The sequence below is a fragment of the Panulirus ornatus genome, chromosome 30, assembly GCF_036320965.1.
Source record: "Panulirus ornatus isolate Po-2019 chromosome 30, ASM3632096v1, whole genome shotgun sequence".
In the NCBI taxonomy this organism is placed as follows: domain Eukaryota; kingdom Metazoa; phylum Arthropoda; class Malacostraca; order Decapoda; family Palinuridae; genus Panulirus; species Panulirus ornatus.
In genome coordinates, this window is record NC_092253.1 from 18968807 (window position 1) to 18991931 (window position 23125).

General features: G+C 42.5%; 1 protein-coding gene across 2 annotated transcripts in view; it reads right to left on the reverse strand.

Annotated features, from left to right (window-relative positions):
* The window catches only part of mRpS23 (mitochondrial ribosomal protein S23), a 62790-nt gene that overhangs the window by 32141 nt on the left and 7524 nt on the right, over window positions 1-23125 (reverse strand). For both annotated transcript variants that reach the window (XM_071679857.1, XM_071679858.1), the window contains exon 2: window positions 10923-11084. In XM_071679857.1, coding sequence (XP_071535958.1) covers window positions 10923-11084 — 162 coding nt within the window. The remainder of the gene's footprint in view (window positions 1-10922; window positions 11085-23125) is intronic.

Here is a 23125-nt window from a genome sequence, read left to right on the forward strand (position 1 = left end):
GTTGTTGTTCGCTGATGATACAGCACTGGTGGCTGATTCACGTGAGAAACTGCAGAAGCTAGTGACTGAGTTTGGTAAAGTGTGTGAAAGAAGAAAGCTGAGAGTAAATGTGAATAAGAGCAAGGTTATTAGGTACAGTAGGGTTGAGGGACAAGTCAATTGGGAGGTAAGTTTGAATGGAGAAAAACTGGAGGAAGTGAAGTGTTTTAGATACCTGGGAGTGGATTTGGCAGCGGATGGAACCATGGAAGCAGAAGTGAATCATAGTGTGGGGGAGGGGGTGAAAGTTCTGGGATTGTTGAAAAATGTGTGAAGTCGGGAATGTTATCTTGGAAAGCAAAATTGGGTATGTTTGAGGGAATAGTGGTTCCAACAATTTTATATGGTTGTGAGACATGGGCTATAGATAGAGTTGTGCGGAGGAGGGTGGATGTGCTGGAAATGAGATGTTTGAGGACAATATGTGGTGTGAGGTGGTTTGATCGAGTAAGTAATGAAAGGGTGAGAGAGATGTGTGGTAATAAAAACAGTGTGGTTGAGAGAGCAGAAGAGGGTGTTTTGAAATGGTTTGGGCACATGGAGAGAATGAGTGAGGAAAGATTGACAAAGAGGATATATGTGTCAGAGTTGGAGGGAATGAGAAGTGGGAGACCAAATTGGAGGTGGAAAGATGGAATGAAAAAGATTTTGAGTGATCGGGGCCTGCACATGCAGGAGGGTGAAAGGCATGCAAGGAATAGAGTGATTTGGAACAATGTGGTATACTGGGGTCGACGTGCTGTCAATGGATTGAACCAGGGCATGTGAAGCATCTGGGGTAAACCATGGAAAGTTTTGTGGGGCCTGGATGTGGAAAGGGAGCTGTGGTTTTGGTGCATTATATATGACAGCTAGAGACTGAGTGTGAACAAACGTGGCCTTTTTTGTCTTTTCCTAGTGCTACCTTGAACACGTGCCAGGGTGGGGATTGCCATTTCATGTGTGACGGGGTGGCAATGGTAATGAATAAGGGTAGACAATATGAATTATGTACATGTGTATATATGTATAAGTCTGTGTGTGTATATATATGTATACATTGAGATGTATAGGTATGTATATGTGCGTGTGTGGACGTGTATATATATATATGCATGTGTATGTGGGTGGGTTGGGCCATTCTTTCGTCTGTTTCCTTGCACTACCTCGCTAACGCAGGAGACGGCGACAAAGTATAATAAATATAAATAAAATATTATTTACTATACTTATTCGCTGCCTCCTGCATTTTTGAGGTAGTGCAAGGAAACAAGACAAAAGAATGGCCCAACCCACACACATACACATGTATATACATAAACGCCCATACACGCACATATACATACCTATACATTTCAAATATACACACATATACATATGTATACTTGCTACCCCCATCCATTCCTGTCGCCACCCTGCCACACGAGACGGCACCCCCTCCCCCCATGCGCATGCGAGGTAGCGCCAGAAAAAGACAACAAGGGCCACATTCATTCACACTCAGTCTCTTGCTGTCATGTGTAATGCACCGAAACCACAACTCCCTTTCCACATCCAGGCCCCACAAAACTTTCCATGGTTTATCCCATACACTTCACAAGCCCTGGTTCAATCCACTGACAGCATGTCGACCCCAGTATACCTCAACGTTCCAATTCACTCTATTCCTTGCATGCCTTTTACCATCCTGTATGTTCAGGCCCCAAAAATCTTTTTCACTCCATCCTTCCAACTCCAATTTGGTCTCCCACTTCTCGTTACCTCCACTATTGACACATATATCCTCTCTGTCAATCTTTCCTCACTCATTCTCTCTATGTGGCCAAACCATTTCAATACACCCTCTTCTGCTCTTCAACCACCTTCTGCTCTCTCAACCACACTCTTTTTATTACCACACATCTCTCTCATCCTTTCATTACTTACTTGATCAAACCACCTCATACCACATATTGTCCTGAAACATTTCATTTCCAACACATCCATCCTCCTCCGCACAACTCTATCTATAGCCCACGCCTCGCAACCATAAAACATTGTTGGAACCACTATTCCTTCAAACATGCCCATTTTTGCTCTCCGAGATAACGTTCTCGCCTTTCACACATTCTTCAAAGCTCCCAGTACTTTCGCCCCCTCCCCACCCTGTAACTCACTTCCGCTTCCATGGTTCCATCCACTGCTAAATCCACTCCCAGATATCTAAAACACTTCACTTCCTCCAGTTTTTCTCCAATCAAACTTACCTCCCAATTAACTTGTCCCTCAACCCTACTGAACCTAATATCCTTGCTCTTATTCACATTTACTCTCAGCTTTCTTCTTTTAAACAATTTATCAAACTCAGTCACCAACTTCTGCAGCTTCTCACGCGAATCAGCTGTATCATCAGCAAACAACAACTGACTCACTTCCTGAGCCCTTTCATTCACAACAGACTGCATACTTGCCCCTCTCTCCAAAACTCTTGCATTCACCTCCCTAACAACCCTATCCATAAACAAATTAAACTACCTTGGAGACATCACGCACCCCTTCCGCAAACTGACATTCACTGGGAACCAATCACTTTCCTCTCTTCCTACTCAGACACATGCCTTACATCCATGATAAAAACTTTTCACTGTTTCAAGCAACTTACCTCCCACACCATATACACTTAATACCTTCCACAGAGCATTTCTATCAATTCTATCATATGCCTTCTCCAGATCCATATATGCTACATACAAATCCATCTGCTTTTCTAAGTATTTCTCACATACATCCTTCAAAGCAAACACCTGATCCACACACCCTCTACCACTTCTGAAACCATATAGCTCTTCCCCAGTCTGATGCTCTGCACATGCCTTTACCCCTCTCAATCAATACCCTCCCATATAATTTCCCATGAATACTCAACAAACTTATACCTCTGTAATATGAACAGTGACCTTTATCCCCTTTGCCTTTGTACAATGGCACTATGCATGCATTCTGCCAATTCTCATGGAACATCAGTGAAGGGGGTTAATGGGGAGGTAATAACAAGTAGTGGTGAAGTGGGGAGATGGAGTGAGTATTTTGAAGGTTTGTTGAATGTGTTTGATGATAGAGTGGCAGATATAGGGTATTTTGGTCAAGGTGGTGTGCAAAGTGAGAGGGTCAGGGAGATGAGGTAGTGAAAGCTTTGCAGAAGATGAAAGCCGGCAAGGTGGCAGGTTTGGATGGTACTGCAGCGGAATTTATCAAAAAAGGTGGTGACTGTGTTGTTAGCTGGTTGGTAAGGATATTCAATGTATGTATGGTTCATGGTGAAGTGCCTGAGGATTGTTGGAATGCATGCATAGTGCCAGTGTACAAAGGCAATAATAATAATAACAATAATAATAATAATAATTATCCCTGGGGATAGGGGAGAAAGAATACTTCCCACGTATTCCCTGCGTGTCGTAGAAGGCGACTAAAAGGGGAGGGAGCGGGGGGCTGGAAATCCTCCCCTCTCGTTTTTTTTTGATTTTCCAAAAGAGGGAACAGAGAACGAGGCCAGGTGAGGATATTCCCTCAGAGGCCCAGTCCTCTGTTCTTAACGCTACCTTGCTAACGCGGGAAATGGCGAATAGTATGAAAGAAAAAGAAAAATAATAATAATAATAATAATAATAATAATAATAATAATAATAATAATAAGAAGAAGAAGAAGAAGAAAGTTAAGAGTAAATGTGAATAAGAGCAAGGTTATTAGGTACAGTAGGGTTGAGGGTCAAGTCAATTGGGAGGTAAGTTTGGATGGAGAAAAACTGGAGGAAGTAAAGTGTTTTAGATATCTGGGAGTGGATCTGGTAGCGGATGGAACCATGGAAGCGGAAGTGGATCATAGGGTGGGGGAGGGGGCGAAAATCCTGGGAGCCTTGAAGAATGTGTGGAAGTCGAGAACATTATCTCGGAAAGCAAAAATGGGTATGTTTGAAGGAATAATGGTTCCAACAACGTTGTATGGTTGCGAGGCGTGGGCTATGGATAGAGTTGTGCGCAGGAGGGTGGATGTGCTGGAAATGAGATGTCTGAGGACAATGTGTGGTGTGAGGTGGTTTGATCGAGTAAGTAATGTAAGGGTAAGAGAGATGTGTGGAAATAAAAAGAGCGTGGTTGAGAGAGCAGAAGAGGGTGTTTTGAAATGGTTTGGGCACATGGAGAGAATGAGTGAGGAAAAATTGACCAAGAGGATATATGTGTCGGAGGTGGAGGGAACGAGGAGAAGTGGGAGACCAAATTGGAGGTGGAAAGATGGAGTGAAAAAGATTTTGTGTGATCGGAGCCTGAACATGCAGGAGGGTGAAAGGAGGGCAAGGAATAGAGTGAATTGGATCGATGTGGTATACCGGGGTTGACGTGCTGTCAGTGGATTGAATCAGGGCATGTGAGGCGTCTGGGGTAAACCATGGAAAGCTGTGTAGGTATGTATATTTGCGTGTGTGGACGTGTATGTACATACATGTGTATGGGGGTGGGTTGGGCCATTTCTTTCGTCTGTTTCCTTGCGCTACCTCGCATACGCGGGAGACAGCGACAAAGCAGTTGAGGGAATAATTGGTATACATGGGGTGTTCAGTGTTGTAAATGGAAATGGTGAAGAGCTTGTAGATTTATGTGCTGAAAAAGGACTGATGATTGGGAATACCTGGTTTAAAAAGCGAGATATACATAAGTATACTTATGTAAGTAGGAGAGATGGCCAGAGAGCGTTATTGGATTACGTGTTAATTGACAGGTGCACAAAAGAGAGACTTTTGGATGTTAATGTGCTGAGAGGTGCAACTGGAGGGATGTCTGATCATTATCTTGTGGAGGCTAAGGTGAAGATTTGTATGGGTTTTCAGAAAAGAAGAGTGAATGTTGGGGTGAAGAGAGTGGTGAGAGTAAGTGAGCTTGGGAAGGAGACTTGTGTGAGGAAGTACCAGGAGAGAATGAGTGCAGAATGGAAAAAGGTGAGAACAATGGAAGTAAGGGGAGTGGGGGAGGAATGGGATGTATTTAGGGAATCAGTGATGGATTGCGCAAAAGATGCTTGTGGCATGAGAAGAGTGGGAGGTGGGTTGATTAGAAAGGGTAGTGAGTGGTGGGATGAAGAAGTAAGAGTATTAGTGAAAGAGAAGAGAGAGGCATTTGGACGATTTTTGCAGGGAAAAAAGGAAATTGAGTGGGAGACGTATAAAAGAAAGAGACAGGAGGTCAAGAGAAAGGTGCAAGAGGTGAAAAAAAGGGCAAATGAGAGTTGGGGTGAGAGAGTATCATTGAATTTTAGGGAGAATAAAAAGATGTTCTGGAAGGAGGTAAATAAAGTGCGTAAGACAAGGGAGCAAATGGGAACTTCAGTGAAGGGCGCAAATGAGGAGGTGATAACAAGTAGTGGTGATGTGAGAAGGAGATGGAGTGAGTATTTTGAAGGTTTGTTGAATGTGTTTGATGATAGAGTGGTAGATATAGGGTGTTTTGGTCGAGGTGGTGTGCAAAGTGCGAGGGTTAGGGAAAATGAGTTGGTAAACAGAGAAGAGGTAGTAAAAGCTTTGCGGAAGATGAAAGCCGGCAAGGCAGCAGGTTTGGATGGTATTGCAGTGGAATTTATTAAAAAAGGGGGTGACTGTATTGTTGACTGGTTGGTAAGGTTATTTAATGTATGTATGACTCATGGTGAGGTGCCTGAGGATTGGCGGAATGCGTGCATAGTGCCATTGTACAAAGGCAAAGGGGATAAGAGTGAGTGCTCAAATTACAGAGGTATAAGGTTGTTGAGTATTCCTGGCATATTATATGGGAGGGTATTGATTGAGAGGGTGAAGGCATGTACAGAGCATCAGATTGGGGAAGAGCAGTGTGGTTTCAGAAGTGGTAGAGGATGTGTGGATCAGGTGTTTGCTTTGAAGAATGTATGTGAGAAATACTTAGAAAAGCAAATGGATTTGTATGTAGCATTTATGGATCTGGAGAAGGCATATGATAGAGTTGATAGAGATGCTCTGTGGAAGGTATTAAGAATATATGGTGTGGGAGGCAAGTTGTTAGAAGCAGTGAAAAGTTTTTATCGAGGATGTAAGGCATGTGTACGTGTAGGAAGAGAGGAAAGTGATTGGTTCTCGGTGAATGTAGGTTTGCGGCAGGGGTGTGTGATGTCTCCATGGTCGTTTAATTTGTTTATGGATGGGGTTGTTAGGGAGGTGAATGCAAGAGTTTTGGAAAGAGGGGCAAGTATGAAGTCTGTTGGGGATGAGAGAGCTTGGGAAGTGAGTCAGTTGTTGTTCGCTGATGATACAGCGCTGGTGGCTGATTTGTGTGAGAAACTGCAGAAGCTGGTGACTGAGTTTGGTAAAGTGTGTGAAAGAAGAAAGTTAAGAGTAAATGTGAATAAGAGCAAGGTTATTAGGTACAGTAGGGTTGGGAGTCAATTCAATTGGGAGGTGAGTTTGAATGGAGAAAAACTGGAGGAAGTGAAGTGTTTTAGATATCTGGGAGTGGATCTGGCAACGGATGGAACCATGGAAGCGGAAGTGGATCATAGGGTGGGGGAGGGGGCGAAAATTCTGGGAGCCTTGAAGAATGTCTGGAAGTCGAGAACATTATCTCGTAAAGCAAAAATGGGTATGTTTGAAGGAATAGTGGTTCCAACAATGTTGTATGGTTGCGAGACGTGGACTATGGATAGAGTTGTGCGCAGGAGGATGGATGTGCTGGAAATGAGATGTTTGAGGACAATGTGTGGTGTGAGGTGGTTTGATCGAGTAAGTAACGTAAGGGTAAGAGAGATGTGTGGAAATAAAAAGAGCGTGTTGAGAGAGCAGAAGAGGGTGTTTTGAAATGGTTTGGTCACATGGAGAGAATGAGTGAGGAAAGATGACCAAGAGGATATATGTGTCGGAGGTGGAGGGAATGAGGAGAAGAGGGAGACCAAATTGGAGGTGGAAAGATGAAGTGAAAAAGATTTTGTGTGATCGGGGCCTGAACATGCAGGAGGGTGAAAGGAGGGCAAAGAATAGAGTGAATTGGAGCGATGTGGTATACCGGGGTTGACGTGCTGTCAGTGGATTGAATCAAGGCATGTGTATGGGGGTGGGTTGTGCCATTTCTTTCGTCTGTTTCCTTGCACTACCTCGCAAAAGCGGGAGACAGCGACAAAAAAAAAAAAAAAAAAAAAAAAAATAATAACAATAGTAATATTATTGTGGCAGGGGTGTGTGATGCTTCCATGGTTGTTTAATTTGTGTATGGATGGGGTTGTTAGGGAGGTGAATGCAAGAATTTTGGAAAGAGGGGCAAGTATGCAGTCTGTTGTGGATGAGAGAGCTTGGGAAGTGAGTCAGTTGTTGTTCGCTGATGATACAGCGCTGATGGCTGATTCATGTGAGAAACTTCAGAAGCTGGTGACTGAGTTTGGTAAAGTGTGTGAAAGAAGAAAGTTGAGAGTAAATGCGAATAAGAGCAAGGTTATTAGGTACAGTAGTGTTGAAAGGCAATTCAATTGGGAGGTAAGTTTGAATGGAGAAAAACTGAAGGAAGTGAAGTGTTTTAGATATCTGGGAGTGGATGCGGCAGCGGATGGAACCATGGAGCAGAAGTGAATCATAGGGTGGGGGAGGGGGCGAAAATTCTGGGAGCCTTGTAGAATGATTGGAAGTCGAGAACGTTATCTCGGAAAACAAAAATGGGTATGTTTGAAGGAATAGTGGTTCCAACAACGTTGTATGGTTGCAAGGCGTGGGCTATGGATAGAGTTGTGCGCAGGAGGGTGGATGTACTGGAAATGAGATGTTTGAGGACAATCTGTGGTGTGAGATGGTCTGATCTAGTAAGTAATAATAGGGTAAGAGAGATGTATGGTAATAAAAAGAGTGTGGTTGAGAGAGCAGAAGAGGGTGTTTTGAAATGGTTTTGTCACATGGAGAGAATGAGTGAGGAAAGACTGACCAAGAGGATATATGTGTCAGAGGTGGAGGGAACGAGGAGAAGTGGGAGACCAAACTGGAGGTGGAAAGATGGAGTGAAAAAGATTTTGAGTGATCGGGGCCTGAACATGCAGGAGGGTGAAAGGCATGCAAGGAATAGATTGAATTGGAACGATGTGGTATACTGGGGTCGACGTGCTGTCAATGGATTGAACCAGGGCATGTGAAGCGTCTGGGGTAAACCATGGAAAGTTCTGTGGGGCCTGGATGTGGAAAGGGAGCTGTGGTTTTGGTGCATTATTACATGACACCTAGAGACTGAGTGTGAACGAATGTGGCCTTTGTTGTCTTTTCCTAGCGCTACCTCACACACATGAGGGGGGAGGGTGTTGTCATTCCATGTGTGGCGGGGTGGCGATGGGAATGAATAAGGGCAGATAGTATGAATTATGTACATGTGTATATATGTATGTCTGTATGTGTGTATATATATGTATACATTGAGATGTATAGGTATGTATATTTGCGTGTGTGGACTTGTATGTATATACATGTGTATGTGGGTGGGTTGGGTCATTCTTTCTTTCTTTCGTCTGTTTCCTTGCGCTACCTCGCTAACACGGGAGACAGCGGCAAAGCAAAATAAATAAATAAATAAATAAATAAATAAATAATAATAATAATAATTATTATTTTTTATTATACTTTGTCGCTGTCTCCCGCATTTGCGAGGTAGCGCAAGGAAACAGACGAAAGAAATGGCCCAACCCCCCCCCCCATACACATGTATATACATACATCCACACATGCAAATATACATACTTACACAGCTTTCCATGGTTTACCCCAGACGCTTCACATGCCTTGCTTCAATCCACTGACAGCACGTCAACCCCGGTATACCACATCGCTCCAATTCACTCTATTCCTTGCCCTCCTTTCACCCTCCTGCATGTTCAGGCCCCGATCACACAAAATCTTTTTCACTCCATCTTTCCACCTCCAATTTGGTCTCCCTCTTCTCCTTGTTCCCTCCACCTCCGACACATATATCCTCTTGGTCAATCTTTCCTCACTCATCCTCTCCATGTGCCCAAACCACTTCAAAACACCCTCTTCTGCTCTCTCAACCACGCTCTTTTTATTTCCACACATCTCTCTTACCCTTACGTTACTCACTCGATCAAACCACCTCACACCACACATTGTCCTCAAACATCTCATTTCCAGCACATCCATCCTCCTGTGCACAACTCTATCCATAGCCCACGCCTCGCAACCATACAACATTGTTGGAACCACTATTCCTTCAAACATACCCATTTTTGCTTTCCGAGATAATGTTCTCGACTTCCACACATTCTTCAAGGCCCCCAGGATTTTCGCCCCCTCCCCCACCCTATGATCCACTTCCGCTTCCATGGTTCCATCCGCTGCAAGATCCACTCCCAGATATCTAAAACACTTCACTTCCTCCAGTTTTTCTCCATTCAAACTCACCTCCCAATTGACTTGACCCTCAACCCTACTGTACCTAATAACCTTGCTCTTATTCACATTTACTCTTAACTTTCTTCTTCCACACACTTTTCCAAACTCAGTCACCAGCTTCTGCAGTTTCTCACATGAATCAGCCACCAGCGCTGTATCATCAGCGAACAACAACTGACTCACTTCCCAAGCTCTCTCATCCCCAACAGACTTCATACTTGCCCCTCTTTCCAAAACTCTTGCATTTACCTCCCTAACAACCCCATCCATAAACAAATTAAACAACCATGGAGACATCACACACCCCTGCCGCAAACCTACATTCACTGAGAACCAATCACTTTCCTCTCTTCCTACACGTACACATGCCTTACATCCTCGATAAAAACTTTTCACTGCTTCTAACAACTTTCCTCCCACACCATATATTCTTAATACCTTCCACAGAGCATCTCTATCAACTCTATCATATGCCTTCTCCAGATCCATAAATGCTACATACAAATCCATTTGCTTTTCTAAGTATAATAATAATAATATTAATAATGACAATAGAGAAAATTAAAACCTCTGCTGAGTGGTGTGTGGGTGTGAAGTGGAGATGCAGAGAGGTGTTGTGTGATGTAAGTCCTACTGTGAATAATGATAAAGCAGGATATCATTGTACTGGTCTGTGCTACAACATAGGACAGTAGATCACTCTATGCAAAATCAATTCAATTAACTCAGCTGCTACTACTGTTGTTCACAGCAACAGTGCCAGTGACACTTACTGACAGGGACTGGGCAGCACATCGTCTTCATGCATGGCCTGAATCAGCAAAAGCAAGAGTTAGATGATGTCTGGATGTTGCTTTGTTTACTTTGTGGATTTCAGGCAAACTGAAGTTAGAGTACTGTTGGATACTGTGGCACAGTTTCCTAGAAACAGAATCTTATCCATCCCATATTTGTTAATATTTCCATTACTTTGGAACTTTCTTCTGTATGCTGGAGAAAGTTCCCTAATTTCAGATTTCTGTGTGCCAGTCTTCCATAAACTGAGGAACAGGAGCAAGAATAAAAAATACCATGATCCATTCTGTGAACACTAAGACCCAAGCCATAACCTTGACCTTTAAGGTACAGCCCTAGGGACAGATCATAAAACATATCATCCACTGGTAGGTACAATTTATATATCATCATCCCTATCTTTCTGCTGATTCAAAAGTAAAAAAAAGGAATGAAAAATACCATGACCCCAGCTGTGACCTTGAAAGCATGACCCAAGAAACAATGAATATAACACACCAGGTGATGGTGACAACATTGGTGTACACTTATCATCCCAATCCCCACACCAGTTCAAGATGTGAAGCAAAATCAAGGGTAACAAAATCATGGACACGTGCAATTACTGAAGGGCACCTGTTCTTCAAGTACGACCATAATATACCTTCAGTAAGCAAAATCAGAATCAATTAAGTAAATGCAAGACAAAATTCTACTCACGCTCTGATTACATCCTCAGAGTAAAATATATCTGGAATCTCTGTTTCTTGAACTGGCCTATCAAATTTTGGTTCATACTTTGGAGGGAACGCTTCATAGATATCATACCACAATGGCTTATCTTGTGGTTTCATTGCTCCTGACCTCATTAATCCAGTAGTTCTAGAAAAGAAAAGTAAAAATCAGACTCAGGGCAAAAATTCAGTTACTATACATTAAAAATGACAATAAACATGATTACTATGTTACTTACTATAAAGTCACTAGGAATACAAATATATTTACTAATTACTTATTATACTTGATCGCCGTTTCCTGCGTCAGTGAGGTAGCACCAGGAAACAGATGAAAAATGGCCCATCCACTCATATATGCTCATACATGCACATATACATAAATATACATAACATATACACTTATACATATCTATATATACACGTACATATTCATGCTTGCCTTCATCCATTCCTGGGACTACCCCGCCCCACAGGAAACAGCATTGCTACCCCCTACTTGAGCGAGGTAGCACCAGAAAAACATACAAAAAAGGCCACATTCGTTCATACTCCGTCTTTAGCTGTCATGGGCAATGCACCGAAACCACAGCTCCCTATCCATATCCAGGCCCCACAGATCTTTCCATGGTTTACCCCAGACATTTCACATGCTCTGGCTCAGTCTACTGACAGCATGTCGACCTCAAAATACAAATACAATCACAAGCTGTATCAGCTAAGTTTACAAACTACTAGTGCTGACTTATCCTATTTTCTATCACAAAAGCTTCTCATTGCTACTCATAAAACTAAGTTACTGGATATCAAATCCTAAAGAACCTAGTAACAGCTTTTGTAAGTTTTACAGTGAAGGCTACAGTTACGGAAGAATGTTTTTCAATATTTTCAAGTCTGATTATTCCTACATCTTATAATTAGTATGGAACCTAATCTATAAATCTCAGCTTCTCATCATCCTAATCTTACACAATATACAGGAACAGTGTTCTACACAAAACCAAAGAGACTCTGTCCAACACAAAAGAAACTGCTGGACAATGAAAATATATAATGACTCTTAGACCATATTCATCAACCACTTTTGCATTAAATCTTGATTTAATACTTAAAATGTTTCAAAGAAACCTAGCTAAAATCCTGCTGAAATCCAAACTGCAAATCACTCAGTGCTATAATGCCTATATACCAACAGAGCTCAGTTATCATATCATCTTTCCAATGCATTTCATATACTTCTCTTTATTGCTATGAGTGGTGGGAAGCAATCATTCCAAAGGAACATGGATTACAGCTTGTAATAATTGTATGGCAACATATAATGAATGGCAGATGACATGTTGGTTAATATGAAATACAATATTACACCTGAAGGTACAAGAAGAAACAAACAATGGAAGAGATGGATTAATGCAGAGAATTGATCTGAACCATGAAAATTTCAGATAAAAGATGCAGCAGCAATGACTGGCATCAAATGCAATAGAAGCGCTTTGTGTAATTACCTTAATGTACATTATGGAGAGAGTTTTACACTCATGGAGCCTTACCTCTTCAATTTTTCTTTACTATCAAGAAACTCTTAAATTTGTGCAAAATTTTGCAAATTGCCGATATTGTTTCTCTGCTTATCCATTCCAACCATACACCTCCTTACACTTTACCAGTATACCTTTACAGCCTTCTTAGCATCCTCTTTCTCTCCTTCAGATCAAGGCTTCTGGTAACTCTGGTAAGGCACCCTGTGACTAACTCTATTATTCATTTTGGAACCCCTCTTTTATTCTCTACTGTGGACAACTGCGTAGCCCTTCAACCTGGCAATGTAGTTAAACTCTCTTAATTCTAGTTCAATAGTGGTTGCTAATTCATGGACCTTTCTCATTATATCTTATCTTTGTGTTTCTTTAGATGCAGTGACTAGACCTGAAAGGCATTATCAAGTTTGGTCTAAAATATGACGTGAATAGCACTTATTTCCCACTAAATAGTATTCATACTCAAGTCTTCTTCTAATTATCCATTTATAAGACCAACTCTGGAATTTCTCCTGGTCCCCCTGTGAGATGATGCAATTGTTTTCATTTCTCATATCGCTCATGATTTTGGCATCATCCACCAATGAGTATTGTCATTCAGGCAAGTCATTTACATACACCAAGAATAGCAATTGGGCCCAAGACCAAGCCCTGTGGCAGTCCACTTACAATCTCAGCCCATTTTGAGAATGTGCCTCTTGCCTGCATCCTTTGTTCCCTTCCACATAGGTAGTATTAAATCCAATGAAAGATTTTACCCTATATTTCTGCCTGCAGCTCTACCCTCTTAAACAAATTCCTATGGGGCACAGTGTCAAAGGCTTTTCAGTAGTCTATCCAATCATCTCTGGTTTAAGACTAGGTGCACCTTATCATAAAAATCCAGCAAGTTCAGGATGCAGGACTTCTTTCTAGTGAATTTGTGATGTATCCAAGTTAAGAAGTTCTCCTTTGTTAGTAGCCACCTATTTGCTTTCAGATTAATTTTTCTAGTGTTTTACAAACTATACTCATCAAAAAAATAGGCTCATAGTTCAGTGTGATTTCCTAGTTACCTTTCTAAAAGATTGGTAGGGCAAATATCCTCTTCCAGAACTTTTTAAATACCCCTCCCTCCACAATCCTACTGAATAGTACTTCAAGAGGCCTGGTGAGTACCTCAGTGTGCACCTTCGGCATATATGGAGACATCATCTAGTCTATGTGCCCTCTATGAGTAAAGTTGTATTAATTGCCTTATTTTCTGTTAATCTTTATACCTTCCAAGATTTCTCTCACTGCCACCCTTCTAACACTGGTGTTGCATAATTCACCAATGTAAATAAAATTCTAAATTTGTCACTTATTCATTTCACATTTCTCTGTCTTGTTCAAGAGGTCTTCCCTTCAAGTTCCTTGGCCTGATTAGTTATTCTAAAACCAACAATTTGAACCTAACTTGTGATGTCTCTTGATTTGTTCTCACTGCTCTTTTCACCCTGCAGAACTCATTCATTGCTCTCCTGGATTACTATCTCTGACACAGTCTTTAAATTCTAGTATTTTACCACAGGTACCTAGTTTGTTTGCATTAGCATAAGCAACTGTCAGTTTAGGCACTTTCTACTACAGGAGTTACTTCTATACCTTATGATATTCATTTGCATGTCATGATTTGATCACTCATGTATAGACGTTATGTAGATGAACACATTGGTCTCAATGATTTCAGGAGCTTTAACTAGTGATCCAACCCAAAGAATATGGAATGAGTCAATAATGACAGATACACAGATAAATAGACGAATATATAAATAAATAAGTACAGTAGGGTTGAGGGTCAAGTCAATTGGGAGGTGAGTTTGAATGGAGAAAAACTGGAGGAAGTGAAGTGTTTTAGATATCTGGGAGTGGATCTGGCAGCGGATGGAACCATGGAAGCGGAAGTGGATCATAGGGTGGGGGAGAGGGTGAAAATTCTGGGAGCCTTGAAGAATGTGTGGAAGTCGAGAACATTATCTCGGAAAGCAAAAATGGGTATGTTTGAAGGAATAGTGGTTCCAACAATGTTGTATGGTTGCGAGACGTGGGCTATGGATAGAGTTGTGCGCAGGAGGATGGATGTGCTGGAAATGAGATGTTTGAGGACAATGTGTGGTGTGAGGTGGTTTGATCGAGTAAGTAACGTAAGGGTAAGAGAGATGTGTGGAAATAAAAAGAGCGTGGTTGAGAGAGCAGAAGAGGGTGTTTTGAAATGGTCGGGCACATGGAGAGAATGAGTGAGGAAAGATTGACCAAGAGAATATATGTGTCGGAGGTGGAGGGAACGAGGAGAAGAGGGAGACCAAATTGGAGGTGGAAAGATGGAGTGAAAAAGATTTTGTGTGATCGGGGCCTGAACATGCAGGAGGGTGAAAGGAGGGCAAGGAATAGAGTGAATTGGAGCGATGTGGTATACTGGGGTTGACGTGCTGTCAGTGGATTGAATCAAGGCATGTGAGGCGTCTGGGGTAAACCATGGAAAGCTGTGTAGGTATGTATATTTGCGTGTGTGGACGTATGTATATACATATGTATGGGGGTGGGTTGGGCCATTTCTTTCGTCTGTTTCCTTGCGCTACCTCGCAAACGCGGGAGACAGCGACAAAGCAAAAAAAAAAATAAATAAATAAATATATATAGGGGAGAAAGAATACTTCCCACACATTCCTCACATGTCATAGAAGGCGACTAAAGGGGACGGGAGCACAGGGCTGGAAACCCTCCCCTCCTTGTATCTTAACTTTCTAAAAGGGGAAACAGAAGGAGTCACGCGGGGAGTGCTCATCCTCCTCTAAGGCTCAGATTGGGGTGTCTAAAAGTGTGTGGATGTAACCAAGATGAGAAAAAAAGGAGAGATAGGTAGTTAACCAAGATGAGAAAAAAAGGAGAGATAGGTAGTTAACCAAGATGAGAAAAAAAGGAGAGATAGGTAGTATGTTTGAGGAAAGGAACTTGGATGTTTTGGCTCTGAGTGAAACGAAGCTAAAGGGTAAAAGGGAAGAGTGGTTTGGGAATGTCTTGGGAGTGAAGTCAAGAGGTTAGTGAGAGGACAAGAGCAAGGGAAGGAGTAGCACTACTCCTGAAACAGAAGTGGTGGGAGTATGTGATAGAGTGTAAGAAAGTAAACTCTAGATTGATATGGGTAAAACTGAAAGTGGATAGAGAGAGATGGGTGATCATTGGTGCATATGCACCTGGGCATGAGAAGAAAGATCATGAGAGGCAAGTGTTTTGGAAGCAGCTGAGTGAGTGTGTTAGTAGTTTTGATGCACGAGACCGGGTTATAGCGATGGGTGATAATGCAAAGGTGAGTAATGTGGCAGTTGAGGGAATAATTGGTGTACATGGGGTGTTCAGTGTTGTAAATGGAAATGGTTAGGAGCTTGTAGATTTGTGTGCTGAAAAAGGACTGGTGATTGGGAATACCTGGTTTAAAAAGAGAGACGTACGTAAGTATATGTATGTAAGAAGGAGAGATGGCCAGACAGCATTATTGGATTACATATTAATTGATAGGCGCATGAAAGACTGACTTTTGGATGTTAATGTGCTGAGAGGTGCAACTGGAGGGATGTCTGATCATTATCTTGTAGAGGTGAAAGTGAAGATTTGTGGAGGTTTTCAAAAAAGAAGAGAGAATGTTGGGGTGAAGAGAGTGGTGAGAGTAAGTGAGCTTGGGAAGGAGACTTGTGTGAGGAAGTACCAGGAGAGAATGAGTACAGAATGGAAAAAGGTGAGAACAAAGGAGGTAAGGGGAGTGGGGGAGGAATGGGATGTATTTAGGGAAGCACTGATGGCTTGCGCAAAAGATGCTTGTGGCATGAAAAGCGTGGGAGGTGGGCAGATTAGGATGGGTAGTGAGTGGTGGGATGAAGAAGTAAGGTTGTTAGTGAAAGAGAAGAGAGAGGCATTTGGACGATTTTTGCGGGGAAATAATGCAAATGAATGGGAGCTGTATAAAAGAAAGAGGAAGGAGGTCAAGAGAAAGGTACAAGAGGTGAAAAAGTGGGCAAATGAGAGTTGGGATGAGAGAGTATCATTGAATTTTAGGGAGAATAAAAAGATGTTTTGAAAGGAGGAAATAAAGTGCATAAGACAAGGAAACAAATGGGAACTTCAGTGAAGGGAGGCTAACGGGGAGGTAGTATCAAGTAGTGGTGATGTGAGAGAAGGAGATGGAGTGAGTATTTTGAAGGTTTGTTGAATGTGTTTGATGATAGAGTGGCAGATATAGGACGTTTTGGTCGAGGTGGTGTGCAAAGTGAGAGGGTTAGGGATAATGATTTGGTAAAGAGAGAAGAGGTAGTAAAAGCTTTGTGGAAGATGAAAGCCAGCAAGGCAGCAGGTTTGGATGGTATTGCAGTGGAATTTATTAAAAAAGGGGGTGACTGTATTGTTGACTGGTTGGTAAGGTTATTTAATGTATGTATGACTCATGGTTAGGTGCATAAGGATTGGCGGAATGCTTGCATATTGCCATTGTACAAAGGCAAAGGGGATAAAAGTGTGCTCAAATTACAGAGGTATAGGTTTGTTGAGTATTCCTGGGAAATTACATGGGAGGATATTGATTGAGAGGGTGAAGGCATGTACAGAGCATCAGACTGGGGAAAAGCAGTGTGGTTTCAGAAGTGGTAGAGGATGTGTGGATCAGGTGTTTGCTTTGAAGAATGTGAGAAATACTTAGAAAGGCAAATGGATTTGTATGTAGCATTTATGGATCTGGAGAAGGCATATGATAGAGTTGACAGAGATGCTCTGTGGAAGGTAAAGAAGTTTTTATCTAGGATGTAAGGCATGTGTACGTGTAAGAAGAGAGGAAAGTGATTGGTTCTCAGTGAATGTTGGTTTGCAGCAGGGGTGTGTGATGTCTCCATGGTTGTAAAATTTGTTTATGGTTGGGGTTGCTAGGGAGGTGAATGCAAGTATGTAGTCTGTTGTGGATGAGAGAGCTTGGGAAGTGAGTCAGTTGATGTTCGCTGATGATACAGTGCTGGTGGATGATTCGTGTGAGATACTGCAGAAGCTGGTGACTGAGTTTGGTAAAGTTTAAGAAAGCAGAAAGTTGAGAGTAAATGTGAATAAGAGCAAGATTATTAGGTACAGTAGGGTTGAGGGACAAGTCAACTGGAGGAAGTGAAGTGTTTTAGATATCTGGGAGTGGATTTGGCAGTGGATGGAACCATGGAAGCGGAAGTGAAGCATAGGGTAGAGGAGGGGGCGAAAGTTCTGGGACCGTTGAAGAATGTGTGGAAGTTGAGAACATTATCTCGGAAAGCAAAAATGGGTATGTTTGAAGGAATAGAGGTTAAAACAATGTTATATGGTTACGAGTCGTGGGCTATAGATAGAGTTGTGCGGAGGAGGGTGGATGTGCTGGAAATGAGATGTTTGAGGACAATATGTGGTGTAAGGTGGTTTGATCAAGTAAGTAATAATAGGGTAAGAGAGATGTGTGGTAATAAAAAGAGTATGGTTGAGAGAGCAGAAGAGGGTGTTTTGAAATGGTTTCGTCACATGGAGAGAATGAGTGAGGAAAGATTGACAAAGAGGATATATGTGTCAGAGGTGGAGGGAATGAGAAGTGGGAGACCAAATTGGAGGTGGAGAGATGGAGTGAAAAAGATTTTGAGTGATCAGGGCCTAAACATGCAGGAGGGTGAAAGGCATGCAAGAAATAGAGTGAATTGGAAGGCATATGATACAGTTGATAGAGATGCTCTCTGGAAGGTATTAAGAATATATGGTGTGGGAGGCAAGTTGTTAGAAGCAGTGAAAACTTTTTTTCGAGGATGTAAGGCATGTGTACGTGTAGGAAGAGAGGAAAGTGATTGGTTCTCAGTGAATGTAGGTTTGCGGTAGGGGTGTGTGATGTCTCCATGGTTGTTTAATTTGTTTATGGATGGGGTTGTTAGGGAGGTGAATGCAAGAGTTTTGGAAAGAGGGACAAGTATGAAGTCTGTTGTGGATGAGAGAGCTTGGGAAGTGAGTCAGTTGTTGTTCACTGATGATACAGCGCTGGTGGCTGATTCATGTGAAAAACTGCAGAAGCTGGTGACTGAGTTTGGTAAAGTGTGTGAAAGAAGAAAGTTAAGAGTAAATGTGAATAAGAGCAAGGTTATTAGGTACAGTAGGGTTGAGGGTCAAGTCAATTGGGAGGTAAGTTTGAATGGAGAAAAACTGGAGGAAGTAAAGTGTTTTAGATATCTGGGAGTGGATCTGGCAGCGGATGGAACCATGGAAGCGGAAGTGGATCATAGGGTGGGGGAGGGGGCGAAAATCCTGGGAGCCTTGAAGAATGTGTGGAAGTCGAGAACATTATCTCAGAAAGCAAAAAAAATGGGTATGTTTGAAGGAATAGTGGTTCCAACAACGTTGTATGGTTGCGAGGCATGGGCTATGGATAGAGTTGTGCGCAGGAGGATGGATGTGCTGGAAATGAGATGTTTGAGGACAATGTGTGGTGTGAGGTGGTTTGATCAAGTAAGTAACATAAGGGTAAGAGAGATGTGTAGAAATAAAAAGAGCGTGGTTGAGAGAGCAGAAGAGGGTGTTTTGAAATGGTTTGGGCACATGGAGAGAATGAGTGAGGAAAGATTGACCAAGAGGATATATGTGTCGGAGGTGGAGGGAACGAGGAGAAGTGGGAGACCAAATTGGAGGTGGAAAGATGGAGTGAAAAAGATTTTGTGTGATCGGGGCCTGAACATGCAGGAGGGTGAAAGGAGGGCAAGGAATAGAGTGAATTGGATCGATGTGGTATACCGGGGTTGACGTGCTGTCAGTGGATTGAATCAGGGCATGTGAAGCGTCTCGGGTAAACCATGGAAAGCTGTGTAGGTATGTATATTTGCGTGTGTGGACGTATGTATGTACATGTGTATGGGGGTGGGTTGGGCCATTTCTTTTGTCTGTTTCCTTGCGCTACCTCGCAAACGCGGGAGACAGCGGCAAAAAAAAAAAATATATATATATATATATTTATATTATACTTTGTCGCTGTCTCCCGCGTTTGCGAGGTAGCGCAAGGAAACAGACGAAAGAAATGGCCCAACCCACCCCCATACACATGTATATACATACGTCCACACACGCAAATATACACACCTACACAGCTTTCCATGGTTTACCCCAGCCGCTTCACATGCCTTGATTCAATCCACTGACAGCACGTCAACCCCGGTATACCACATCGCTCCAATTCACTCTATTCCTTGCCCTCCTTTCACCCTCCTGCATGTTCAGGCCCCGATCACACAAAATCTTTTTCACTCCATCTTTCCACCTCCAATTTGGTCTCCCTCTTCTCCTCGTTCCCTCCACCTCCGACACATATATCCTCTTGGTCAATCTTTCCTCACTCATTCTCTCCATTTGCCCAAACCACTTCAAAACACCCTCTTCTGCTCTCTCAACCACGCTCTTTTTATTTCCACACATCTCTCTTACCCTTACGTTACTCACTCGATCAAACCACCTCACACCACACATTGTCCTCAAACATCTCATTTCCAGCACATCCATCCTCCTGCGCACTACTCTATCCATAGCCCATATTTTTTTTTTTTTTTTTTTTATACTTTGTCGCTGTCTCCCGCGTTTGCGAGGTAGCGCAAGGAAACAGACGAAAGAAATGGCCCAACCCCCCCCCATACACATGTACATACACACGTCCACACACGCAAATATACATACCTACACAGCTTTCCATGGTTTACCCCAGACGCTTCACATGCCTTGCTTCAATCCACTGACAGCACGTCAACCCCTGTATACCACATGACACCAATTCACTCTATTTCTTGCCCTCCTTTCACCCTCCTGCATGTTCAGGCCCCGATCACACAAAATCTTTTTCACTCCATCTTTCCACCTCCAATTTGGTCTCCCTCTTCTCCTCGTTCCCTCCACCTCCGACACATATATCCTCTTGGTCAATCTCTCCTCACTCATTCTCTCCATGTGCCCAAACCATTTCAAAACACCCTCTTCTGCTCTCTCAACCACGCTCTTTTTATTTCCACACATCTCTCTTACCCTTACGTTACTTACTCGATCAAACCACCTCACACCACACATTGTCCTCAAACATCTCATTTCCAGCACATCCATCCTCCTGCGCACATCTCTATCCATAGCCCACGCCTCGCAACCATACAACATTGTTGGAACCACTATTCCCTCAAACATACCCATTTTTGCTTTCCGAGATAATGTTCTCGACTTCCACACATTTTTCAAGGCTCCCAAAATTTTCGCCCCCTCCCCCACCCTATGATCCACTTCCGCTTCCATGGTTCCATCCGCTGACAGATCCACTCCCAGATATCTAAAACACTTCACTTCCTCCAGTTTTTCTCCATTCAAACTCACCTCCCAATTGACTTGACCCTCACCCCTACTGTACCTAATAACCTTGCTCTTATTCACATTTACTCTCAACTTTCTTCTTCCACACACTTTACCAAACTCAGTCACCAGCTTCTGCAGTTTCTCACATGAATCAGCCACCAGCGCTGTATCATCAGCGAACAACAACTGACTCACTTCCCAAGCTCTCTCATCCCCAACAGACTTCATACTTGCCCCTCTTTCCAGGACTCTTGCATTTACCTCCCTTACAACCCCATCCATAAACAAATTAAACAACCATGGAGACATCACACACCCCTGCCGCAAACCTACATATATATATATATATATATATATATATATATATATATATATATGTATTCTTTCTCCCCTATCCCCAGGGATATACAGGGATATATAGGGGAGAAAGAATACTTCCCACGTATTCCCTGTGTGTCATAGGGGGCGACTAAAAGGGGAGGGAGCGGGGGGCTGGAAATCCTCCCCTCTCGTTTTTTTTTTTATTTTCCAAAAGAAGGAACAGAGAAGGTGGCCAAGTGAGGACATTCCCTCAAAGGCCCAGTCCTCTGTTCTTAATGCTACCTGGCTAATGTGGGAAATGGCGAATAGTTTGAAAAAAATAAAAGAAAAGAAAGAATATATATATATATATATATATATATATATATATATATATATATATATATATATATATATATTTTATTTTTTTATTATACTTTGTCGCTGTCTCCCGCGTTTGCGAGGTAGCGCAAGGAAACAGACGAAAGAAATGGCCCAACAACCCCCCATAAACATGTATATTCATACGTCCACACACGCACATATACATACCTACACAGCTTTCCATGGTTTACCCCAGACGCTTCACATGCCTTGCTTCAATCCACAGACAGCACGTCAACCCCGGTATACCACATCGCTCCAATTCACTCTATTCCTTGCCCTCCTTTCACCCTCCTGCATGTTCAGGCCCCGATCACACAAAATCTTTTTCACTCCATCTTTCCACCTCCAATTTGGTCTCCCTCTTCTCCTTGTTCCCTCCACCTCCGACACATATATCCTCTTGGTCAATCTTTCCTCACTCATCCTCTCCATGTGCCCAAACCACTTCAAAACACCCTCTTCTGCTCTCTCAACCACGCTCTTTTTATTTCCACACATCTCTCTTACCCTTACGTTACTCACTCGATCAGACCACCTCACACCACACATTGTCCTCAAACATCTCATTTCCAGCACATCCATCCTCCTGCGCACAACTCTATCCATAGCCCACACCTCGCAACCATACAACATTGTTGGAACCACTATTCCTTCAAACATACCCATTTTTGCTTTCCGAGATAATGTTCTCGACTTCCACACATTCTTCAAGGCCCCCAGAATTTTCGCCCCCTCCCCCACCCTATGATCCACTTCCGCTTCCATGGTTCCATCCGCTGCCAGATCCACTCCCAGATATCTAAAACACTTCACTTCCTCCAGTTTTTCTCCATTCAAACTCACCTCCCAATTGACTTGACCCTCAACCCTACTGTACCTAATAACCTTGCTCTTATTCACATTTACTCTTAACTTTCTTCTTCCACACACTTTTCCAAACTCAGAGGTATAAGTTTGTTGAGTATTCCTGGTAAATCATATGGGAGGGTATTGATTGAGAGGATGAAGGCATGTACAGAGCATCAGATTGGGGAAGAGCAGTGTGGTTTCAGAAGTGATAGAGGATGTGTGGATAAGGTGTTTGCTTTGAAGAATGTATGTGAGAAATACTTAGAAAAGCAAATGGATTTGTATGTAGCATTTAGGGATCTGGAGAAGGCATATGATAGTGTGATAGAGATGCTCTCTGGAAGGTATTAAGAATATATGGTGTGGGAGGCAAGTTGTTGGAAGTAGTGAAAAGTTTTTACCGAGGAAGTAAGGCATGTGTACGTGTAAGAAGAGAGGAAAGTGATTGGTTCTCAGTGAATGGAGGTTTGCGGCAGGGGTGTGTGATGTCTCCATGGTTATTTAATTTGTTTATGGATGGGGTTGTTAGGGAGGTGAATGCAAGAGTTTTGGAAAGAGGGACAAGTGTACAGTCTGTTGGGGATGAGAGAGCTTGGGAAGTGAGTCAGTTGTTGTTCGCTGATGATACAGCACTGGTGGCTGATTCATGTGAGAAACTGCAGAAGCTGGTGACTGAGTTTGGTAAAGTGTGTGAAAGAAGAAAGTTAAGAGTAAATGTGAATAAGAGCAAGGTTATTAGGTA